The sequence below is a fragment of the Osmerus eperlanus genome, chromosome 5 (genome assembly GCF_963692335.1).
Source record: "Osmerus eperlanus chromosome 5, fOsmEpe2.1, whole genome shotgun sequence".
In the NCBI taxonomy this organism is placed as follows: domain Eukaryota; kingdom Metazoa; phylum Chordata; class Actinopteri; order Osmeriformes; family Osmeridae; genus Osmerus; species Osmerus eperlanus.
The window spans coordinates 15,424,250-15,446,162 of record NC_085022.1 but is presented as its reverse complement, the minus strand read 5'-3'; the positions used below and the strand labels follow the sequence as shown (position 1 = coordinate 15,446,162).

Here is a 21,913-nt window from a genome sequence, read left to right as displayed (position 1 = left end):
TTCAGTGTCAGTTGTGAATGACGCAGTCAACACCCCACCCCTCCCCATCCTCAAAAGAGATTGTTAGCCATTTTGTTGAGCCACACAAGCCTTAAATTATACCCCCCTCCACTTTAACTGATGTTCCCATATCACAACTACCATACACACACGCACGCATACACACTCTCACACACACATCATGCACTTGTCCCACATTCCCTAACTGAATTGTGCTTTCAGGGTCACTGGTGATGTGCTTGTCTCCATTTCAGCAGAGTTTAACCCACTCCTTGAAGTCAAAAGGTCATTAGCTTAAACCCCCCATCTCACAAAAAGTAGTCCTCCCTCCAAATCGTCCTCAATTATGCTCTGTATTGGCACCATATAGCTCCTTCTTTCCCTTCACAAAATGTTGTAGGCTGTACCTACGAATCAAGTGCAAGTGATTTTTTATTTTCACGTATACAAATAATTCCAAAAGCTCTGATAACTGATTCAATTTGTGTTTTACAGTTATCAGAAAATTGCAAACATAAAGTAGCCTATCACTTTTTTAAATATTATTTTTTAAACATTTGTTAACTTGTAAAAGTAAACATGTGACACAGCGACTGAATTTGAGGCAGTCTTTCACTTATTGCTTACGTGAACCTTTTTTCCCCTCATCTCGTGCGATGTTATGGTCTATGGGAGGCGCGCGATCTCCTCAAACATTGCCCCTCTCATTCACCGACCGCCCGTCACTCTCTGAAAAGCACCAGCCGCACCGGAGATACCTTGAAATAGATGCGTTGGGAGAAACGAATACAAGGGCGATAGCAATTAAACCAGAATGAATCAAATGTGAAACCCTAAGACTAATCGGGAGTACCTTTCCCAACAACCGTACACGTTCTTTAAGTATCGTATCATCTAATATTTACGAAGTAAAAAAAACAACAACAAAAAACATGGAAACATTTACTTCAAGACGCATTACTTTACTGGCACTTCTACTGGTCTGTCAATTAGGTAAAGACACTTACTTTTTCATTCCATTAATGACAAAATATGCTTTGGCTGTGTTTTTGTGTACCGTTTCATTATATGCTATGGCTCAATTATCAGAGCTGTGTGCTGTTAACACAGCTCTGATAATTACTCCAACAGCTACAGCTCTGGAACTGTGGGCTGTGCGCTTGAAGATTCTTGTTTATGAAAAGGCGACCATTTCATACATATTTTTTTGTTGTTGGGACGGGTTAGGCTATCTTTAGCATTATTATTGGGATTCACTCATTGACGAATTGTCTTCTTTCGGTGCAAAATTCAGGTTAAAACTGGTGCGTCACGCGCTATTGATCTAGAGAGCACTGCTAGCAGAATTAACTTTAGGATTTACAGTAACTATATCATGTTTTTAGTTTATCAGTTCTGACGTAGGCTATTGTATTAACATAAGACAGTCGTTGATTCCAATAGGCGAAGTTCAATTGTGAAGCTTGCATACACTTATCAGGTGAAGCAACGTCATCTTTGTCTTGAAATTAATATGTTCTCACCAGTCGAGATTCGCCTATCTATTTGGTCCGTCACGTCCAACTGAACCTGTCAAGCATGAAAAGATGGTTTCGCCACGGTAGTCTGACTGTTATTAGTAAATCAAGCGCTCTTTTTTTTGGCAAGGGGCCTTGCAGTGTTTAGTTGAATGGTGCTACTTTTATGAATAGTTTGATCGCCTCAAAATGCTTGGAAACTACCAGTTGAGGCTAACGTTTAGGTTTTTATTGTAAAACATGATGTCTTCCTATTAGCTAAAACAGGTTTTATTGTCTACTATAGTCTTAGGAGTTCTAAAGGTCTTAATGTCTTGAGATATCACACTCACGTTTCACACAATTTTCACAGTTGTTTTGTTGGTATTGTCATTTAAATTGAAGAATGCAGAAACTGGACTAGGTTATCAGTATGCTGCTGTACCACAAGGTCAGATGACAATACAGCTGAATACTTTAATCAACAATTTATGTATATTCTGTCAGTACTAAGTGAAAAAAGTTTATTCTTTTTAATTCTTCCAGTTGGCCTGCTCCTCTGCTTTACTGTGGCTTTCACTGCGTGAAAGTGCCAAGGAGGAGACCAAGGATATGCTTGGTTTAATCTTTTGGGAAAGTTGCAAGACAAAGAAAGCTGGCGAAAGCCAGTTTGCTTAAAAGACGGGAAGCTTCTTTTGTAACTGGGCTTGTGAGCTGGGAAATAAAATGGGTTGGTACCTGCTCAATGCCTCACCACATGTACCCCTGCCACCCCCTCCTCCCCGCCACCACCACCACTACTTCCCTTACTCTCTTCCCATCCCTTCTTTTTTTGCCCTCCTTTTCAGCTAGGGTCTTTAAATGAGGCTTTGATGAAACGAGGAGCACAAAGGATGTGCCCGTTTGCTGGAGATGGATAGGGCAGCAGAGGAATGGATGGTTGGGAAAAAAAAGACACACGGGTGAAGTGAATGCCACACAGGCTCCATTGCCATCTGTCCTTCTTACAAGACAGGACATTTTTCAATGGGCATCGCCAACCTTGCCCTCCTCTGTCTCTGTGTGCAGAGGAAGTCCCTAGTCCTGTTGTTATGGAGCAGGGAGGTTTGTGGCAGATGGTCATCATACTTTGTCAGTCAGTCGGGTGCGGGGTTTGTCAGTGGGGGTTCTGTGGGACCCTCCCCTTCCTCTCACTTCTTGTGAAGTCCACCTGTGATTGGATGGTGTTGCATTCTGGTACAACCGCCACTCATAAGATAGCGGAACCAGTACATTTAAAAAAAACATTTCTTCTCAGAGTTATAGCATCTCCTGGTAGTTTGCCTGCTCAGTGACGCTTTCATACACTTGAGACCACACATCACATTTTGCTTAATCAGTTTATTTGCATAATCTAGTGAAACAATTGCGGTAAATGGGTCAAACTAGCTTTAGTTTTAGAATGACTTATCTGCACAACATGGTTACCATTGTGACCAGCAGTACATTTGGTTTTGCTGAGGCATAATACCATTTTTGTCCCCATCTGTGTAGTGCTTCCTGTCTTCCTCTCTCTCTAAACGCTTTTTTCCTCCTGTGTCCTCTTCTTTATTGACCAAGTCTTTCTCTCTCTCTCTTTCTGTCTCTCTCTCCCTCTCTTTCTCCCTCTCTCCCTCTGTGTCTCTCTTTGCCTCACTTTGCCCCTCTCTTTTTCTGTCAAATCCCCCCCCCCCTCTCTCTGTCTCTGACTATGAGGGAGCTGTATGACCCCCTAGCCAGACCGTCTTGGCATAGACTTTCTTAGCCACCCCCTGGTTGCTGGTAAAAAGCATAGCAGATTTCCAATCGGTGGCAGCGGGAGTATTTGATGACCAGATTAGTCGGTATTAGGCTCAACAGCATTCATTCAAGCATGCACAGGGGCCACACTGAATCCTCCAAGCTGGCCCTCTTTCTACAGCAGCAGCAGCTGAATAGGGCTGGGCTGACAGGGGGAGACATCCAGCTAACGCCTGGGGCTGCAGCTCCTCTCCCTTGTCCTCCACCCCAACTCTGCGCCCTCTGCGAATTATGCTGTCAGAAGGAAGATTTGTTTGTGAGAGTGAGATTGATGTGTGTTGGTGGGTGGTGGTGGTGGGGGTGTAGCAGCGAAGTAAGACAATGTGTTTGAGTACGCAGCAACAAGGAGGTTGGGGGGGGGGGGTAAGTGACTATGTGCGTGACATCAGACATAGAGTCGGTTTGTAGCCGGGATGGCACAGGCGGTGCCTGGTGGTCGGCAGGACGCTTTCATGCTGTGTCTGGAGGGGAAGTGTGAGAGCGCAACGAGTCACGACCGGCATGAAACTGTCACGGCAACACACTAGTGGGCTGGCTCCCGGCCCACCCCTGACCCCTCTGCATCCACCCCACCCACGGCAAACCACTAAAAGAGCTATGGAGAGGTTGAGCAGCACTTCTGTTGTCATTAGTCTTGTGTCAGTCTTTTTCTACCTCTCCCCCCCCCCCATTTTTCCTCCACAGAGTCTTCATTTCTCTTTACATTCCCTCCCTGCACTCTCTTTTTACAGTTCCATCTGATTTTTTCAACCCACTGTCCCTCCCCACGCGTCTCACTTTTAATCTCACCCTAAATTGTTCTCATTCTCCTCTGTCATTCTCCCCTTTTCAGGCTTTCTGCTCATCTGCTTCCTCCAACTTCAGTCTCTACCCCCTTACCTATTCTTCTTCTCCTCGTTTGTCTCTCTCTCTTTGGGGGGGGGGGGTCTCTCTTGGTTAGCCAACCATCTCGTCTGGCGTGACAACCAGGCACTGCTGGTTTCCTCTGCCTGGCATGCTGCCAGCCTGGTCCTCTTCCCAACTCTGGACGGCTGTATTGGATGACGGAGCAGATCCGGGTGGCCCATCGTGCCCTTGATAAAGGGGCCCATCGTGCCCTTGATAAAGGGTTGCTCACACCGTTAGCCCATTGAAGAGCACAAGACTTCCCTAGAGTGGCTGGTAGAGAGCTATACAATTCCTCTCTCTCTCTCTCTCTCTCTCTCTCTCTCTCTCTCTCTCTCTCTCTCTCTCTCTCTCTCTCTCTCTCTCTGTCTCTCTCTCTCGTTTTCTCTCTCTTCAGCTGCCTGTTAGTGTGTGGTCTCTCTTAACTGTGCTCGATATCGATGGCCCTTGTCTGAGGACATTGAATCTGAAATCTCAAAGTGACAAAGGAAAAAGGCCCGGTGAGCTTGTGTGAGGATTGCAATTGGTAAGGGTGCTTTTTTGTTATTGGATTTTGAGGACACTTCCCACTTCTTTTCCTCCATTCATCGCTCATCTTGTGATACAATTATCAAGGGTCTGTTAGAGGTGTAATATCTCGATTCTACAGTCTAGTCTGGTAATTAATGTATTATCCTAGCCATAAAATATGTCCCCTGACCAAGCGGTTTCCTAGACATCCATTTTTAATCCCAAATATATAATGGTATAAAACATTTATATAATTTCCCTCTCTACATTGTACACCTTGTGCATCACCAACAATGGGCAGGTTCGTAAAAATATAAACTTAATGCCTTGTTTGTTTCATGTTTTCCCTTATTGATGGGCGTTCAGCTAGGTACAGCACTCATGAGACAATCACCCTGAAATCTAATGATACATTTCCCCTTTCAGTGTGCCCATTCTTTGCCCATTGGCCGACTGGCACAGGACAAGAGTGGATGGTGGCAGCTGGTCTCAGCTGGTGGGGGGTACCAGACAGCGGGTGTCCGGTGCTAATGCAGCCCCAGCCCCAGGGGTCCAGCCCCATGCTTGGGTAAATCTGGAGTAGCCTTTAAACCATCCAACTAGTCTCATCTAGTCACGATAGATAGCCAAGAATATGAAGATTTCACTTAGAAGATGTTTTTGACCCTGTACATTTTGAATGGGTGTATTAAGATAAATTGCTCAGTCAGCATGAGGTTTTCTTACAGTCACGTCTTGTCATCGATTTTTCACAGTCTGAAAAATAAGACCCTGAGACTTGTCAACTTCAGACTTCCAGAATCAATTCAGTATGAGAGCTTGATATCTGTTCCCCGAGAAGTGTGTCAAGGTTAGTCAAGAACAATGCTCTCCTGTAGAACCAGAACCCCCATCCTCCTTCCATCAGTTTTCAAGCCCCCACCCATTCCCAGATCCTGTTCATTTTCAATTAGGTTATCCCTCAAAATAGACTTACTCCCTGAGGCAATATTACGATGAAATGTCTGATTGTTAATGAGTTTTTAATAGTGCCAACACACACCTGGATGGACTTACAAGGGACAACCAGATTAGATAAACGCAGGTGAAAAAACAATTAGCATGAAGTTCACCAGGGAGGACTTGTCAAGTTTGCTCAGATACAAAGGTTAAGGAAGTATGCAATTAGCGGCATACCAGTGTAGCTCGGACCATAATAACAAACAAATCAACCTTGAAAGACGATGATATTGAAAGAAGGAAGACAGGCTGTAGGAAGGCCCAGAGAGAGACTAGAAAAGGGCTAGCAGATCAAAAGCTTGGAGGGACAAGCAGAACATGACAGTCCTCCTTGCACCACTGGTCACCTGTGTCAGCCCATGTCAACTGTGGGGAGGGGGGACCCTGGGAGAGGGTGTTGCTGGAACACAGTCATGCTTGGCTGAGGCAGGCAGCATCCTGCTAGACCTCCCTCTGTGTTTGCAGCATGTGAGGGGGTGGCAAGGGATGCAATCCAATCTCATCCTATTTGAAAAAGCATTGTATTTGTATGTGAGAGACCTTTCAGCGATCGACAGGAGGAATCTTAGGTTTCTTAAAGTGGGTTTAAGTTACATTTGAATTGGTTATTTTGACAAGTATAACATTAGTAATCTCTTTGTCCTAAAATGGTGTACGATGGGTAATTATGTAGTGATGATTGTCGTTGGAAAAGATCAGGCGAAAATCCTTTTAAAGTACTTGTTAGAGGTACTGTATGCATGTATATGTGACAGACCTTGTTACTTGTTACTGAACCTTGTCTTTAAACATCTGGCATTGATGTGGTTTGTCACTCTTCAGTTGTGTTTATTCCTATCCTTGGACGACATAGGGCATAATCTGTGTGCTCTATTAGATTAGGCCCACATCTACATGAAGCCAAGCCAAAATGGTGTCCCATGTTCAGAACGAATCCTTTATGCATGTGGAAATCTGGTTAAAATGATTTGCCACAGTTGTGGGAAGCCGACACTTTGATGAAGTGAGACAGCCTCTTCAACGGTTCATCCCATTGTCATGTGCTTTGATGGAACAGGAAACACAATTTCTGGTGTCAGTGGTTATTTATCATGCTCCGATTTTAATGACATGGCGGGTTTGCAGGTTGTGTGTGTATCTATGTAAGTATGCACATACATGGATGTAAACATTTGTTAGAAAGTAAAGTTTATATCATATGTGCCCACTCAATGAGATGTTTTTCAACCTAAACATAGCAGAGGAGATTAAGATGATAACTTTTAGCATTTTAATCTGGTTACCTTTTAACCCTTCAGATGGATGTCAGGACAGTGACTGTCTCGGTCTGCAGTCCACTGCTCAGCCAATAATATTCTCAAGAAAAGACAGAGATGGTCCTGATAATGGTGTTCCGGATGGCTCACAGACAGTCCTTCACACAGTCCTGTATGTCATTCTAGGCGCTCGCTCACACACACAACCACACATACGCATGCACACACACAGATCGGATCTTCTCAATTAGAATACGGAGTGCTATCATGTTCGAACCCCGCTTAGCATTTAGATACCGTCAATGAATGAGCCCGTGTACTCCTGTGTACACTGAGGAAGATCGTGTCAATGTTCAGTCTCTGTCTCATGGTGAGCACAGTCCCAATGTCACAATGATGACTCTTTCTCCCACCTTCTATCATTACTCGATACGTTCTATTGAAATGACAGAAAAACAAAATAGGTGCAAGTAGGCAGATTCTTTTGTTTTAAGTTTCAAGTGTGGTGGGTGTGGACTTCTGAGAAGAAGCTGTGTTCTGTGTCTGGATTTTTTCTTAGTGGGGTTAGTTTGCCTTAGGAAGACATTTTGTGTAATTTGAATGAGATTTACTGTGGATTTAGTAGGAAAAAACCCCCCTCAGTTTTCCTTTGTATTTATATCCCCAGGGATGTTCATATCGTAGAGCCCACCACACTAAAGATATTTTACAGTGCTTTTAAATGTCTTTGCCCATGAACCAGACTCTATACATCAGTGTTTATGTTCAGTTTCGTCCTCTTTAGGGTGTATAATGGTTGGGTAAAAAAAAAAAAAACGTTTCCCTAAATCGTGATGACAAATCCATCTTCTTTTGATCCCGCTCAATCTTTCTCTTCCTCTAAACAACTAGGTCAGTACAAGCGTCTTGTTTAAAACCTCCCAAATCCCACTCTAAATGTTTAGCAATGCTTGGCGGAGGAAGCACTGACCGGAGCAAAAAAAAAGACTTTTCCATCCTTCACAGGAAGCACCCACTGATGTTACTGTGAGCTGGTCTAAGTGGTAGCTGCTTGAAATGGGACAACCGAAAGATAGCATGTGTGCACACTTTGGAAAGAAAAGGAGAAAACGGGTACACAGGGCGATCATAGCTGTTCTCTCTTTTAGACCGGCTGGAAAAGGAAACACACTCAATCTGTGACCATGGCAATGTTGTCAGTGTCCAGGGGAAGTCACTTTGGCTGGTGGCCGTATGGGGTTCCTCTTGTTTTCTTGGGACTTTGAAGCCACGTTTCTTGCATGCTGATTTGAACCACGAGAGCAGCCATAGTGGGAAATGACCAGCCAGTGTTCTGACCTCTACCTCTCCTCATTGTCATGCAGTTCGGTTGAAACGTTTTCCAAAACGTTGAAATGACTCATCAGACGGACTGTCTAAACAAACATGGCCTGTCCGTCTGGCTGCGTGTTTTGGTCCGAGTCCAGGAGGGTGGCGATGGAAACCTTAAACGGCCAGATGCATTACTCATCCTCAATCAGGGAGACTCTCTCCCTGGGTGTATCATTATGCTGAATCGACTATTGTACACGTGTCTACGCATCCAGCACTCACCCGCAATCACAGTGTTGTTCTCCTTTATCCTCTCTCTACCACACTTGCATGAAATGAACGCACGCTCCCTCTCGCACGCATCGGCACACACTAGCACACACGCACTGAGCCTCGCTGTCTCATCACCCTGATAGATAGGACCTGGTGGAGGACAAAAAGACTGGAAGCAAAAATGGCAATTAAAAGTGAGAACTCGCAACGTAACTCCCTCCCGCTCTCATTTCACACATCCCCTCTCCCTCCCTCGTCTTTGGCACACACACGGTGTGGTGTCCCCATGCCACCCGGACACTCTCCAGGCCCACTCTAACTGGGCACAATCAGAGGGAGTGCCAACCTCGATGGGGCGCCAGCATGCCAGTCTCACAACATGCGCCCACGAAGACGCACAAAAGCAACTGACCCAACTCATGGGTGACAGGAGACCTGTGATATTTCCACTCGTCTTCATCCACAACCTCAATGAAAAGCAGTCTCATTTATGCAGCTACGCGTGCTACCATTGCGTATACTAACAGCCTTGGTAAAGTTGGCAGTGGGGCTTCAGATAATACTTAAGCAGGTTTTTTTTTTTTAAGAAGTCAGTCAGTGATTTACCACAGGTGATTTAGAGGAAAAGAACATTCAAATCTGAATGCAGAGTTTAATCCCAGACTACATCCTCTCTGTTTTCTGTCCCGGCGGTTGTCTGATGTCTCTGTGTGAAGTGGGGTTTTCATTTATCTAATTTCTGTGGTCCTGGGAAGCATCTCTGGGGACAAGGTCCCTTAGGTCCTTACCTTCATACTCTGTCTGCACCCGTGTTAAACAGCCACAGTAGATCAGGAAGAGGTTTATGTTTTTATTTTATTGTAGATGATTGTTGTATGCTGGCTCATTGTCAAGGAATATATGGATTCGATTGTTGTTCTGTTGTTGTCACAACAGTTTCATGATTTCATTTGTGGTTGAGTCAAATTTTTGTTGAATATTAATGTAAATATGTGTGCTAGATATATATATGCACAAGCATCGTGGATTAAATTACTTAGCAACATGGATAGTATGTGTACAACTTCTGTGCTTTCAATGTAAATGATGAGATATTGGATTGAAGAATAATTAGCGTTAGTCTTGTATGTACAGCACATTGTGACAATCTAGCATCATTGTAAGGCCATAAATACATATTGTTTAGCTTGCTTCTTTTTTTTCTTCTTAAAACCATTTTTACGTATTAGGGTGTAGGTCCCCAGTGGTTAGGCTATGGGAACATTTTAATGTGGAAGATCTTCCATTCCCCTTTGGAGATGTAGCCTTGTGGTAAGTGTCCAGCTGTTCATCCACATTAACAGCTTAGGCTGTGGACAAAGCCATTCACACGGCTAATAACTGTGGCACATTAGAGATCTCGGATCAGCAGCTGGACACACACACACAAACTTCCTTGGGAGGACCATCTTTCCTGCTTTTTTTCAATATAGCAAAATGCCACATTGTCTTTCTCAGTCTTTGGTAATCCCTTTTGAGTTGATGCCGGCCGTTGTTGGTTTGGGTGGCATCGCTCCATAGGGGATTTTCAACCTCTTTCCTTCGTTTCCAGATCCGGAATGGGGATGGGTTGGTGATGGTGGCCAATTGGGGTGTGTGAGGGGGTGGGGTGACATTTTGACTCAACTTCCAAAAAGTCTGTTATGCAGTACAGGATGTTCTATGGCCTTTCCCATCATTATACCTCGTTGACAATGTCAGGGGAGATAGCCATCGGTTCTTACCAACAACTAACGCTGAGATAATTTCACTTGGATAAGCTAATGCCTTTTAGGGACCAGACTTAATCTGAGGGAGAGTAAAGGAAGGGAAGTAAAGGAACAAAGATGAAACCTTGAAAGAAACCAGACTTTTGTCGGGGTCCAACCATGCAGTCTGAGCCCTCAGGAGCCAGGACAGAGTTAGCTCCCCCTCAGAGAAGTGGGCACTGCCCCCACCCGTACCCCTCAGACACCCCCTGTGCCTGGCATCAGGGATTGGGGGTGGGTGCTACACATTTTGGCTTGGGCTGCGGTCACGATCCCTCATGATCCCCCCCACCCCCCCTCTCCACGGGCCTGCCCAGTCTCTCCCAGAGCTCAGTTAATCCTCTTACTCACCAGACGACTGGGTGACTGGATAACTGGATGTCTCGCAGGCCCAGAACCCCTCTTAAATACGTAAACACAGACAGGTCTGCCCGGTCGCCGAATGATAAACACTGGTGTGGTAGTGGTCTCGCTCTGTCTAACATGCTGCCGATTGCACGAAAACAGACTGAGGGGTTAGACTCCTTAGTCTGTTAGTGTACGTTTGGTCTAAATACTGTGTGAAGGGTTTCCACATGCTTAGCGAGTGCTCTTTAAAAGCCTCTTGTATGAATTCACTACCTTTGGTCGACATGTGAACCTAATCCTTCAGTGTTTCTGAATGCTTCAGAGGGTTTGTCGATGCTGTGGTTGAGCGGCAATCAATTAAACATGATCTAGAGATCTGTTTCCAGTAGGGAAAGGGGAGTTGCAATTTAATTAAGTAATTGCAGTTACATTATGGTTAAAAGGCTTGTTTTAGGTGTAGTGTCAGAGCAGTACAGTGATACTGCAGTTCTTTCCTTACTTCTCATCGCTCAACTGGTCTGACTACTTGTTCAAAGTAAACCTTTTGGTTATTCATGACCACTGTACAATGAGACTGTCAGCATCTATTCATGTTTCACCAACACAAACCCAGTGGCCAACTTTAAATTATGTGGAGCTGCACTGCCTGTCTTAACAATGTCAAAATATCAGATATTGAATGTCATTTGGTATTAATAAAGGAAGCAGAATGAAGCTGTTAGATAAAACAGGTGATGAAGTGGTCATGATAGTTGACCCATTTTTGTAGACAACGTTTTTGTTTATAACGTGCATTAATATTTCATTCGAAGCATGGGCCCACTCATCTGAGCAGGTGTGGTCTTTGTTGCCTCTGCCACAATAGCCGACCCAGTCTCTTCCAATGTCTTCTTTGTGATGACCAAGGTTGCCTGTAACCGAAGCCTAGAGACCCTTTCATCTCTACATGTATGTGCGTTGTGCTTTGTTTGTCTACCTCGACAAAAGAAAAAGAGAAAAAAAGTACACGCCACAGACAGGAAACCCTAAACGTGGTCCTGGCATAAGCTGGAAGCGGCACAAAAAAGCCTTCGCTGATTGAAGTGAAATTTAAGAGGCCGTAGCCCAGACAGGCAATCAGGGGGACGTTGTATGTGAGACGTCGCCATGAGGAACTGTCTAGCAGTTAGGACACTCTCCTGGAGAGCAGCTTGCTCTCAGTTACTTAAGGTGTCAGACTGTCTTACAAGGAGGTACTCCAACATTTCAAACTTTTGTCTTGTTTTGAACTTAGTGGGAGTGTGGTGTTGAGATACCGATGTTCGAACTGTAAGACGAGCAACTCAGCCTGAATCTGGGTTGGGTTTGTAAATAGAGAAGGGAAAAAGCAGCAACTTTTATTCACAACTGTTTAATTGTCGAAATCTGAAACACTGCCAATCTTTAAAATAATGTGTGTTAAATGTACCACCGACATCTGCTGCTGTGTGGCCCATGCTTGTTGCACACAGCCAAAACAAAATCTTGGCCCTAAGGATGGTATAATATGGTGGGTGTACATATTAGCATAAGATTTGGCTGTTTGTCAACAAAGTGGACTTCATTTTCCATTTAAGTGTTTGGTGAATCTGTAAAATATCTAAGAAGGATCTAAGAATGTGAAAGGATTGTCAAGAATGTTCATGATTGAACCAGCCACAGATAGGCACATCAGTCTGAGGTCATAAAAAGTGGCCGGACTGGGAAAGAGACAGAAACACATTCAATTCTTTCGATTGTTTTATTGTCTGCAAAATTCCACAACTAAGAAAAAGTGTTTCTGACTCCTACGTCTACGTAGGATTTTACATACCAGGTCTTTTCTATTCTTAAGCTTACCTGGTGCCAACTGATCCTGAAAGAGGAAAGGTAAGGTGATTCATTTGAGACAATAAGGAGACAAAGCAGAAGTAAATAGATCCTGGATGATTATCCACTGTTGATACTAAGCACAGAGGTGGTGCCCTTTACTTACTGCACAAACACACACACATACACTGTAAAAAAAAAAAAAACAGTGTAAAATAATATTATTCACTGAACAGCCCTACAGGGAAGCAAGACAGGTGTTTCATGTCAAAGCCATTGTTGAAACTCTATAGTTTCCATTTCCATTGAAAAAGATTAAGGTTAGTTTAGCAGTCTCCTTTCTCTCTTAACCAGAACACACACCATCAATCACAGCGCACTGTACTGTGAGAGCTAATGCCTGGATCAGCAAGAAGGAAAGAGAGAGAGAGAGACAAAGGGAGGTGAAAGACTGACACTGTCAAATTCTCATCTCTAAATGAAGAAAGAATAGTTGATTGAGAGGAATGAATTGATACGGAAATGTGAAAAGCAGCGAGTGTGCGTGAAGCGCAGAGAGAGTGAAAGACGTGAGAGAAGGAATGGAAGTCATCTGGAGACCTTGAACTTCTGTACCAGATATATGTGCAAAGTAAACTGGCGGAAGCTGGCACCGTTCAGAAGTTATTTGTGGTCACTGGAGAAAGGTGAAAATGCAGTAGCCCAATCAGCATCCCACTATGAACAGGAAACCTTAACTTGACATTTAGCCTCCATGCCAAAGACTTGACTAAAATGTAAGACAGGGTTAGGAGTTTGGTTAGTATACTGTACTTAAGTACTACCGTTTATACTGTATAGTACACTGTAGGACTACAGATCTGTATACTGTACTGTGGGGGGGGGGTCCCCCGTCCCCCAAGGTGGATTGATTCATGGTGTACTGTAGCCAGCCAGAGTTTGACCAGCTGTATTATCAGTTTTGTCAATGTGCAAGCCCAGCTTGCATCTTAACAAGATTCATTCTACATTGAGTACCCTTTTGTACAAAAACTGCGTGACTGCATGTCCTGTAGCAGTCAAATCCGGTCATGAATTGGTTCGTGACATCTTAAGTCATTTGATTTCACATTAAATCCAACGTGTGGTGCGGAGTGTTCACTTGGATCTTGGTGGTTGTAAAGCTGCACAACCATATTGCTAGTCCATGTGAACCTCATGGGAAAATGTTTAACTGGTTGGGTACTGGATAGCAAGATGCTGTTGGTTCCTACAAAGGGGTGAAGTTCTCACCGCTCATTCCGTGTAGGCCTAATGCTTGCTGCAGCGTTTGGTGTAACACACTATAGCTACAGTAACAGGGGTTTTGTGCATTTACTGTACTAGCTAGACTAATGAGTCATTTTTGGTCCTGACGGTGACTATTCCTTAATGACCTGTTTCCTTGAGGGCTCCAGCCCCAATTGCATCTCCCGGACTCCAGCAAAGCGTGTCTCATTTTAATGATACTAAATCCACACCATTATGCTGTGTGGTTTCAAAGCAGAGGTCTGAAAACAAAATCTGGTTAAGAATTCACTGGTGTTAGTAAAAATAAAATGGTTTAAGACCAGCTGTTCTTGAGCCAGCAGAGTTGTTTTGGGTGTTTGTTTGAAGAGTACTACAATACAATAAATATGACATTTGATGTTTTTATCCTCGAAGATTCAGAATTGGCCCTTGCATGATGTTTCCCTTTTTAATCCCTGGAAGATCAGTGGTCAAATCTAAAAGCATTACAAGATCACATCAAACTCAAAACCTCCTAATCCCAACATGGATATTAATGTTTTGAAAGCCTGACAAAATGCACCAATTGTTTTGTTGATATTGTTAATCCTAAAATTAACAATGTTAAATCTTTGGAAGTCAACAGAACTTGTTTTGATATATTGCCTCTGTCTCTGTTGCAGCTGAAGTGGTTAAAGGCTACGGCTACAGGAACCAGCGCAAGTTCTCTGAAGACATTGACTGGTCTTACGCAGGTGAGTAAAGATAACACCCGGTCTAGTTTGGATATAGAATCACTCTTGCACTCTTTCAATCGAAGGATCTTCTGAACCCCGCCCCACCCCTCCAAACCAAATGCACCCCCGTCCGATTCAATCTGGAGCTGAGACGGGAAATCGTGGATGATAGATCTACAGTGGAAAAAGTAGATATGTTAGTGTGGTCCATCACGTGTAAAGATTCAGATTCAAGTCATCTTCAAAGGATTCGAGCTTTGGCTTATTGATGTTTTTCCTCTATATATTGGATTGCCCTTCTGTTTCAAAAACCCCCCCAGGTGGCCTGAAGTGGAACTTTAATGGAGGTGCCACTTTGATGTGTTGTGGACAGTCACTTGGTGACCTCAAAGCAAAATAAAATAATCCTCTGTGTGTGTGTGTGTGTGTGTGTGTGTGTGTGTGTGTGTGTGTGTGTGTGTGTGTGTGTGTGTGTGTGTGTGTGTGTGTGTGTATGTGTGACAAAGGTAGAACAAGTGCTTGATGTAGGTTGTTCAAAGTTACGACTTTCCAGTCTTATTTGACCCACTATACCAGAAACTCACCTGTCTCTGCAGCTGCTAGATATTGGACATGTTGGTTCTCCCTGCTCAGAATGGAGATGCATTATTTGTACTGTTTGGTGCAGTGGTAGGTCATCACACCCTCAATCAACTGTAGTCCCGCTTGCTTGCCCTATGGTATATGCGTGTGTGGGACCACTATCAACAGATACTTAAGGAAGTCGTGTCTATGCCTGTGGGAAATATCAGAACGGCTTAGCTCTCCCTCTATCAGCATGGGACACAGACCCGTTTTGGCCTTCACCAAGCCTATAAGACGTGACTGGTCTTGCCTTGTAACGGAGGTGGTTAAATGTGTCTCGTGTGTCGAAAAATAGCCCCCAGTCATAAAAGCTCTACCTCTCCTTTTCAAAAGAGAGGGAAAAGAGACTAGTATTTCCTTCTGAGGGAACATCCCTAATATCTCTCTGTCTTTTGTAGAGAGGATTTGTGTGTGCGTGCGTGTGTATGGGGTGCATAAAAGCAGTGTTTGTATTTTTATCTTGGAATTAAAATATGTACAGTATTTTTTAAATTAATTTTTTAGAGTCTACAGTACTTATACAATTCCGGGTCATTAAGAAAAGTTCAGTCTCATGAATGTAGTTTGAATACAGAGGCCATAAAACGTATTATATGAATACAAAAAAGAGCCTATTTGAAAATATTATGTTGCAAACATTCACGTGTCTCCCCCTCTCTCAGAGGAGATGATTATCGGATCCCTCTCCAAATTCGCCCTCTGCCGATTTTCAGGATTTGCATTTCAAAATGTTCTCCCTCCGAGAATCCTTTGTTCTTCTGAATCTAGTAAGGTTTATGGTTAGTGGTTGGTGGCTCACTTAAAAGTGGCCTTGTAATAATACTAGTGTCCTTTCCTCTTAAAAACGTAACTATAAATTTATGATATAGGCTTATGTTACCAAGCATTTCTGGGTTTATTTAGACACAGTAGCATGCTTTGGCGGTAAAATATGAAAAATGTAAACAAGCTGGTAGCTATTTCCCTTCCATTAATGATGACCACAAAGGTGTGCCAATTCAAAACCCAGTGAATTTCTCTCCATCTCCTTATTTTATCAATTTTTCTGCACGCCAAAGAGACTCTTTTTAGGTTAGGGCGTTTTGCCTTGGGAATGTTACTGTACTCACAAGAAAAAAAACTGCATTGTGCATTGGGGACATGTTTTTGGCGTGTCTTGTTTGTGAGTGTTATATTTGTAATTCAGTGCCTGTTTTGGCATTGGTGGAATAGTGTGCGTAGCAAAAAACTATGTTCTTCAATTTGGGCTTGAAATAGTTTATTGGTGTGGTGATTTTTTCAACAACAGTGTTGCCAAAACAGTCTGCGGTGCCACAAAATGAACCAACCAAAGAGATACATATTTTGGCATGGACGTTTACTTTGAATATTTACATACAGCCACAGGCAGCGATGTTTGATCCAAATCCATCCCTCAGTCTCTGCCTGGCACATGAGGAAAACTCGAATCCAGACTCCCTCGTTCTTCTGTGGTTTTCTTCATTCGATGTACCTCTCCCGCACCTCGTCTTTCCATGGCACCCACGCTCACTCTCTTCTCTGCCTCACACCCGCCTGAATCCATCACCCTTTTTCTCTTTTCTCCTCCTGTTGCTCTCAAGTACCTCTCTCTCTCTCTCTCTCTCTCTCTCTCTCTCTCCATCTGTTGTCGCTGCCCTCACTCCTCTTTCTTTTTCTCTTAATCTCCCCCCACACACATGCTTTCTCTCTCTGACCCCCCCACTGTCTCTCTCTCTCTCTCTCTCTCTCTCTCTCTCTCATCTCTCTCTCTCTCTCTCTCTCTCTCTCTCTCTCTCTCTCACCCCCCACTCCTTTCTGAACCCCCACTCTTTATCTCTCTTACCCCCCACTTCCCCTCTCTCTCACCCTCTACCCCACTCTTTATCTCTCTTACCCCCCACTTCCCCTCTCTCTCACCCTCTACCCCACTCTCTTCCTCCTTCTCACCCCTGGTTGGCGTCACAACTAACTGAAAGTGGGTGACACGGTAGGAGGCTGGGACAACAATGGGGCCATTCTACAGGGGATGAGCGGACACAGGCGGGCAGACAGGGGAAATTGTTTTTCACTGGCCCGATTACCCACTCCCAATACCACCCGAATGATACCCCTGTGCCCTATAACCCCCCCCGCCCCCCCCCCCATTCCCAACGCCTGTAACCCCCCAACCATTGACTGTCCTTATACAGTAATAGGTCCAGCAATAATAACTGCAACGCAGTTTGTCGTGCCCCACGAACATGCGAGTGTTGATCGAACCCTCTGCGACACATTCGACCGACATGTTGCTGGTTTCGAGCAAATTGTAACCACCTATTGATTTCATTTTGTGGTTCATAAGTACTTTTTCAGTCATAACAGTTTGAGTTGAGTTCGTTCAACTAGTGGGCAGTCATGTTGTTGTGTTCCTGTCTGTATTGGGACTGTCTGGGATGCGTACTTGGACCAGTTCCAAACTACATTTTTTACATTTTTTGTTAAGGCGCAATACAGAGAGCCCCAATGAAAGCCCAACCAGCCCCCTGCAGTGTGGCTCCCCTCAGCCTCAACGTCTTCAACACAGACGTGTGCTGGGGGCGTCTGTGTCTGGGAGTGTGTCTGTGTCATGCAGTGGGCTTTGAGAAAGTGGATATTTGTGAAAGAACACATCAAAGTGCGCAATTCAAAGATGCACACATATGTACGTAATCACAAGAAAAGCACCTCTCAGAAACTTCCTTCACAATATTTGGCAGGGCTAACAGCCCTGAGTGGGAGTATGCTGGGTGTTCCCTAGGCTGTCTGCTGTCAGTGATGCTTCCTTTTATCTCCTGCTTCCTCTCATTCTCAAACCACAATAGGCCATGCGAGACACAATAGACTCCCCCTCTTTCTGTCTCTCCTTTGCTCCCCACCTCTTTCCCTCTGTCTTTTTCCTTCTTCTGAAGCTACGCTGGGACAGCAAAACCAACCATGAACACTGTAAACACCTCATCATGACAGGCAACATGAATAGACTCCTTCTTTCCTTTTACCCTGAAGATCAGTAGCTTAGACTGATCATTCTGTCTGCTCCGTAAGCCATACTCCCCTGTGGCGTTACAGTATTGTAAAAAAGAATCATTCTTTGTGTAAAATCTAAACAGAAGAAAGAATAGGATTTGGAGGGCAAAATGTGCCCTGTAGGTAATGGGCTCAGTCAAGGTATATGACAGTGCCAGCAACAGGTGTGAGTCTAAACTTGTCTGAGGGGATGTAGTAAAGAATGAAATAAAGATGTGACGATGTTCTAGTTTGGTCTTGGTTGTTTTTGATTTGTAGTACATATTTGGGAAGTAGTATAGTGGTTGTACTGGGACTGGTTGTTAGAATATTCAGTAATCCAGGAGAGTGAGAGAAAGTGAGAGAACTATGATATCTGTGTATTGTTAATGTACAATATAAACCCCAGACCCCTCCCCTTTCAGGATATCAGGCTGAGTACACACTTATACTTTACATTTTACTAGGTATGATAACATCTCTCCTGTAGTTGAGCCTCAGTTGTGGTCCCAGCTGACCAACAGTGTGGTGGGATCCCATCCACTGGGAGTGGAAGCCAGCATTGATATGCTAATTGCTCTGACCCACTTGCAAATCTGACCTTGTTCACGACCATTGTTTCCCAATGCTTCCCACATGTTGACCAGACGCTGACAATCATGTATGTACCTGTGTGTGTGTGTGTTTATACGCTAATGGAAGGTAAGTACTGTAGTTCATCCCAAAACCAGATGGTGTAAATCACACAATTTTTCAGTAATTACGTAATTGTAAAATTGCTGGAAATATGCGAACAAACGATCACCATGTCCAGCTGAGATGATAATGGTTTGTTCAAATGACAGTTTGAATAAACTGATTGATTGAATAGAAAAATAAACTTTTTCCTGTTAAATCATCAAGCAAAGCTGAGCTCCTACTATTCACTATTCACTGTAGCAGCAATAAGCTACATTGAACTGTATGTTACGCACACGACCTAAACACATTCAATTCAACTGTATACAGCTCTAAACAGTGCTGTCTGTACGAGTTTTCGTAACATTGTATTTTATCAAAGTATGAAATGATGCAATGAGAATCAATAAAAGACCATTAAAACAGCAAAAGTCAGCATACTATTTTATAAGAAAACTATTGCCTTGTAACATTGTAACCTGTAGACATGCCTTTTTGATCAAATGGCAAGGACCCCTGCAAACAGTTTCCACATTCAAAGTAAAGAATAACCATGAGCAGATGTTGAACTGTAGATACTAGATCCCTATGCCCACATAGTCTTGAAGTCATAACATGAAATATAAGTATAGGCTAAGCATGATGGGTAGTAGGTGTTAGCCAGCATTTTATCCAAAAGCTTTTTTGAAAGCAAAGCTTGCAGTTAGTCCTTCGTTTTTTGTCTAGATGTTGTATAGGTAAATGTATATTAAACTTTCCATGACTTTCCAGCTTTCAGTGACTTGAAAACCTTTAGGTCATTATGTTATGACCCTGCAACAAACCGTCACCGTATTGACCTGGAAATGAACATTAGGCTAACTGACTTCTGACATTTACAAAATAAATCTTGGGAAATGAGGCCTGATGAAATAGACTTTCCAAGCAATTTCAATGGGTAACATATTGACCCTTCAATATTTTAATTTGGAAAGGTTTAACTGCACTATTAGGGCCTGCAGTCACACCTGGAGGTGGTTAGCTCGTTGGCGTAGACTATACCAGAGCCGCACACCTGCAACTGGTCAGCACCTAATTAGGGAGTGAGAGGAGGATGGGAGCAGTTTGCTGTCCAAATGGCCAAACTAGCGCTGCACCTAGACAAGAGTTTCCACATTTTTAAGCATGTTTTGCACAGTAGGCTTTAGGTGGGGTTGATGCAGAAGCTGGTGTCTAGGGTCAGTCTGTTGTGTGGAAATAAATTTGCTTGACGTAAAAAAAATTCTGTTTATTAATTCAAACATAGAATTACTCATTGCAATAGATCTTAATAGTTCAACATGTATTGGCTATAGGCCTATCCATGAGTGCAAATATTTGATCATTTAAGTGTAACATTCCCCTTTTTCTCTCTCTCCCTTTTCTTTCTCTCCTTTTTCTCTCGGTCTCTCTCCTTTTCGCTCTCTCACTATGCCAGGAACTCTCAACCAAAACAACTGGGCCAAGAAGTACCCATCATGCAACAATGCCAAGCAGTCTCCCATCAACATTGAGGAGGAGCTGGCGCAGGTCAAGCTGCAGTTCCAGAAGCTGAGCTTTGAAGGCTGGGAGCGGGAGACCACCGACAAGACCATCATCCAGAACGACGGGAAGACCGGTGAGGAACACTGGTTAACACTGACGTAGATGATACCAATTACGGACACTGTCTGACAGAGACCTGCCGTCCATGCTGTGTTTGTGACCTGTGTGACTATGGCTGTATGCTAGGATTTTCACATCAGTCTTCTGCCAGCCATACAGAAAAGAGTCCTTCCTTGTACTCATCTATCCATCCTTCCTCCCCTCCCTCCCTTTTCTTTGTTCTTCGGTTACGTTCAATTTGGTGGAATATTAGACACCAGATGAGGCACTGACTCACACATATTTCCCTAATTGTACACATTATCATTTGAGGGTCGGGATACAATTACCAGTTTCTGGTTGGAGGAGGTACAAGGCCTCTTATCTTCTCTTTCCTTAAGTGCTATGAAATGTAACACCCCTCTATGTTCATTATACAGTCGTGGTAATTGTTCAGTGTAAGCTAAGCCTTATTGTCAGTGTGCCTCCAAAGTGCTGACTGAGTCATACTGTTTGATCTTGTCTGTTCCCAATTCTTGCGTGTGCGCGTCTGAAAGGGTCGTAGATGTGCGTCCTTTTTTAGTGCGTGCATGTGAAATGAATATGCCTTCCCTGGGTGGGATTATGGGTTCACTTGACCCCCCCCCCTGTTGGGTGTCTCTCCCTGCAGTGGCGGTCAATGTAGACGGGGAGTTTTACATCAGCGGAGGGGGGCTGCGGTCTAGGTTCAAGGTGGGCCGGATCACCTTCCACTGGGGCCGCTGCAACGCCTCGTCCGAGGGCTCCGAACACGGCCTCGGAGGAGTCGGGTACCCCCTGGAGGTAAGACGCTGGGATCATCGCCTTCAGAACCTCCAGCTCAAACATTCAAACTGTTGCAGTACAGATTAAAACCCCCCTCCTTATGATGGATGGATTCGAACCTCTTTTCCAGTCTCCTTACATTACACATGCATGACATACTGTCAAGTCAATGGACAGTCATATTCAATGATCATAGCCATGAGTTTAATCCTCTTTTTTAGACTCAAGTCTTTGCAAAGGGGGACCTGCATTCAAGGTTCTGTTTAGTCTGGAATTGGGCCTAATCACCTTTTTGGGGGGGAAAGTGACTTTGAGTAATTGCGTGGGGGAGTTCAAAATGATTCCGCAGGGTTACAGTACAGAACAAAAGTGTTCACCAAGCTGACACATGTTGATCACAAGGAGAAGTAGATGAGAATATAGCGGCCTGTTCCGTTTCCAGACTAACTGCCATGTCCTGCGTCCTCCAGCCTGTGTTCTGTCTACTCTTATGGGAACCATATAGACGACAGGGTCGACTCGTAACATCCTTACTTCTCTGTGTTTTCCAGATGCAGATCTACTGTTACGAAGCGCTTCGCTTTGAGTCCATCGACCAGGCCATCAAGGAGGGCGGGAGGCTCACAGCTCTCGCCGTGCTGTTTGAGGTACACTTCCCTTTCTCTTCATGATCTGACGAGTGAGTGTGC

At 44.0% G+C, this 21,913-nt stretch overlaps 1 protein-coding gene across 5 annotated transcripts in view; it reads left to right on the top strand.

Moving 5' to 3' along the window:
• The first annotated feature begins 731 nt into the window (after nt 1–731).
• Nucleotides 732–21,913, top strand: part of ptprz1a (protein tyrosine phosphatase receptor type Z1a) — a 45,793-nt gene continuing 24,611 nt past the window's right edge. For all 5 annotated transcript variants that reach the window (XM_062461907.1, XM_062461905.1, XM_062461904.1 and 2 more), the window contains exons 1-5: nt 732–993; nt 14,442–14,513; nt 20,275–20,454; nt 21,091–21,242; nt 21,776–21,871. In XM_062461907.1, the coding sequence (XP_062317891.1) occupies nt 933–993; nt 14,442–14,513; nt 20,275–20,454; nt 21,091–21,242; nt 21,776–21,871 (561 nt within the window). In that variant the 5' untranslated portion in view covers nt 732–932. The remainder of the gene's footprint in view (nt 994–14,441; nt 14,514–20,274; nt 20,455–21,090; nt 21,243–21,775; nt 21,872–21,913) is intronic.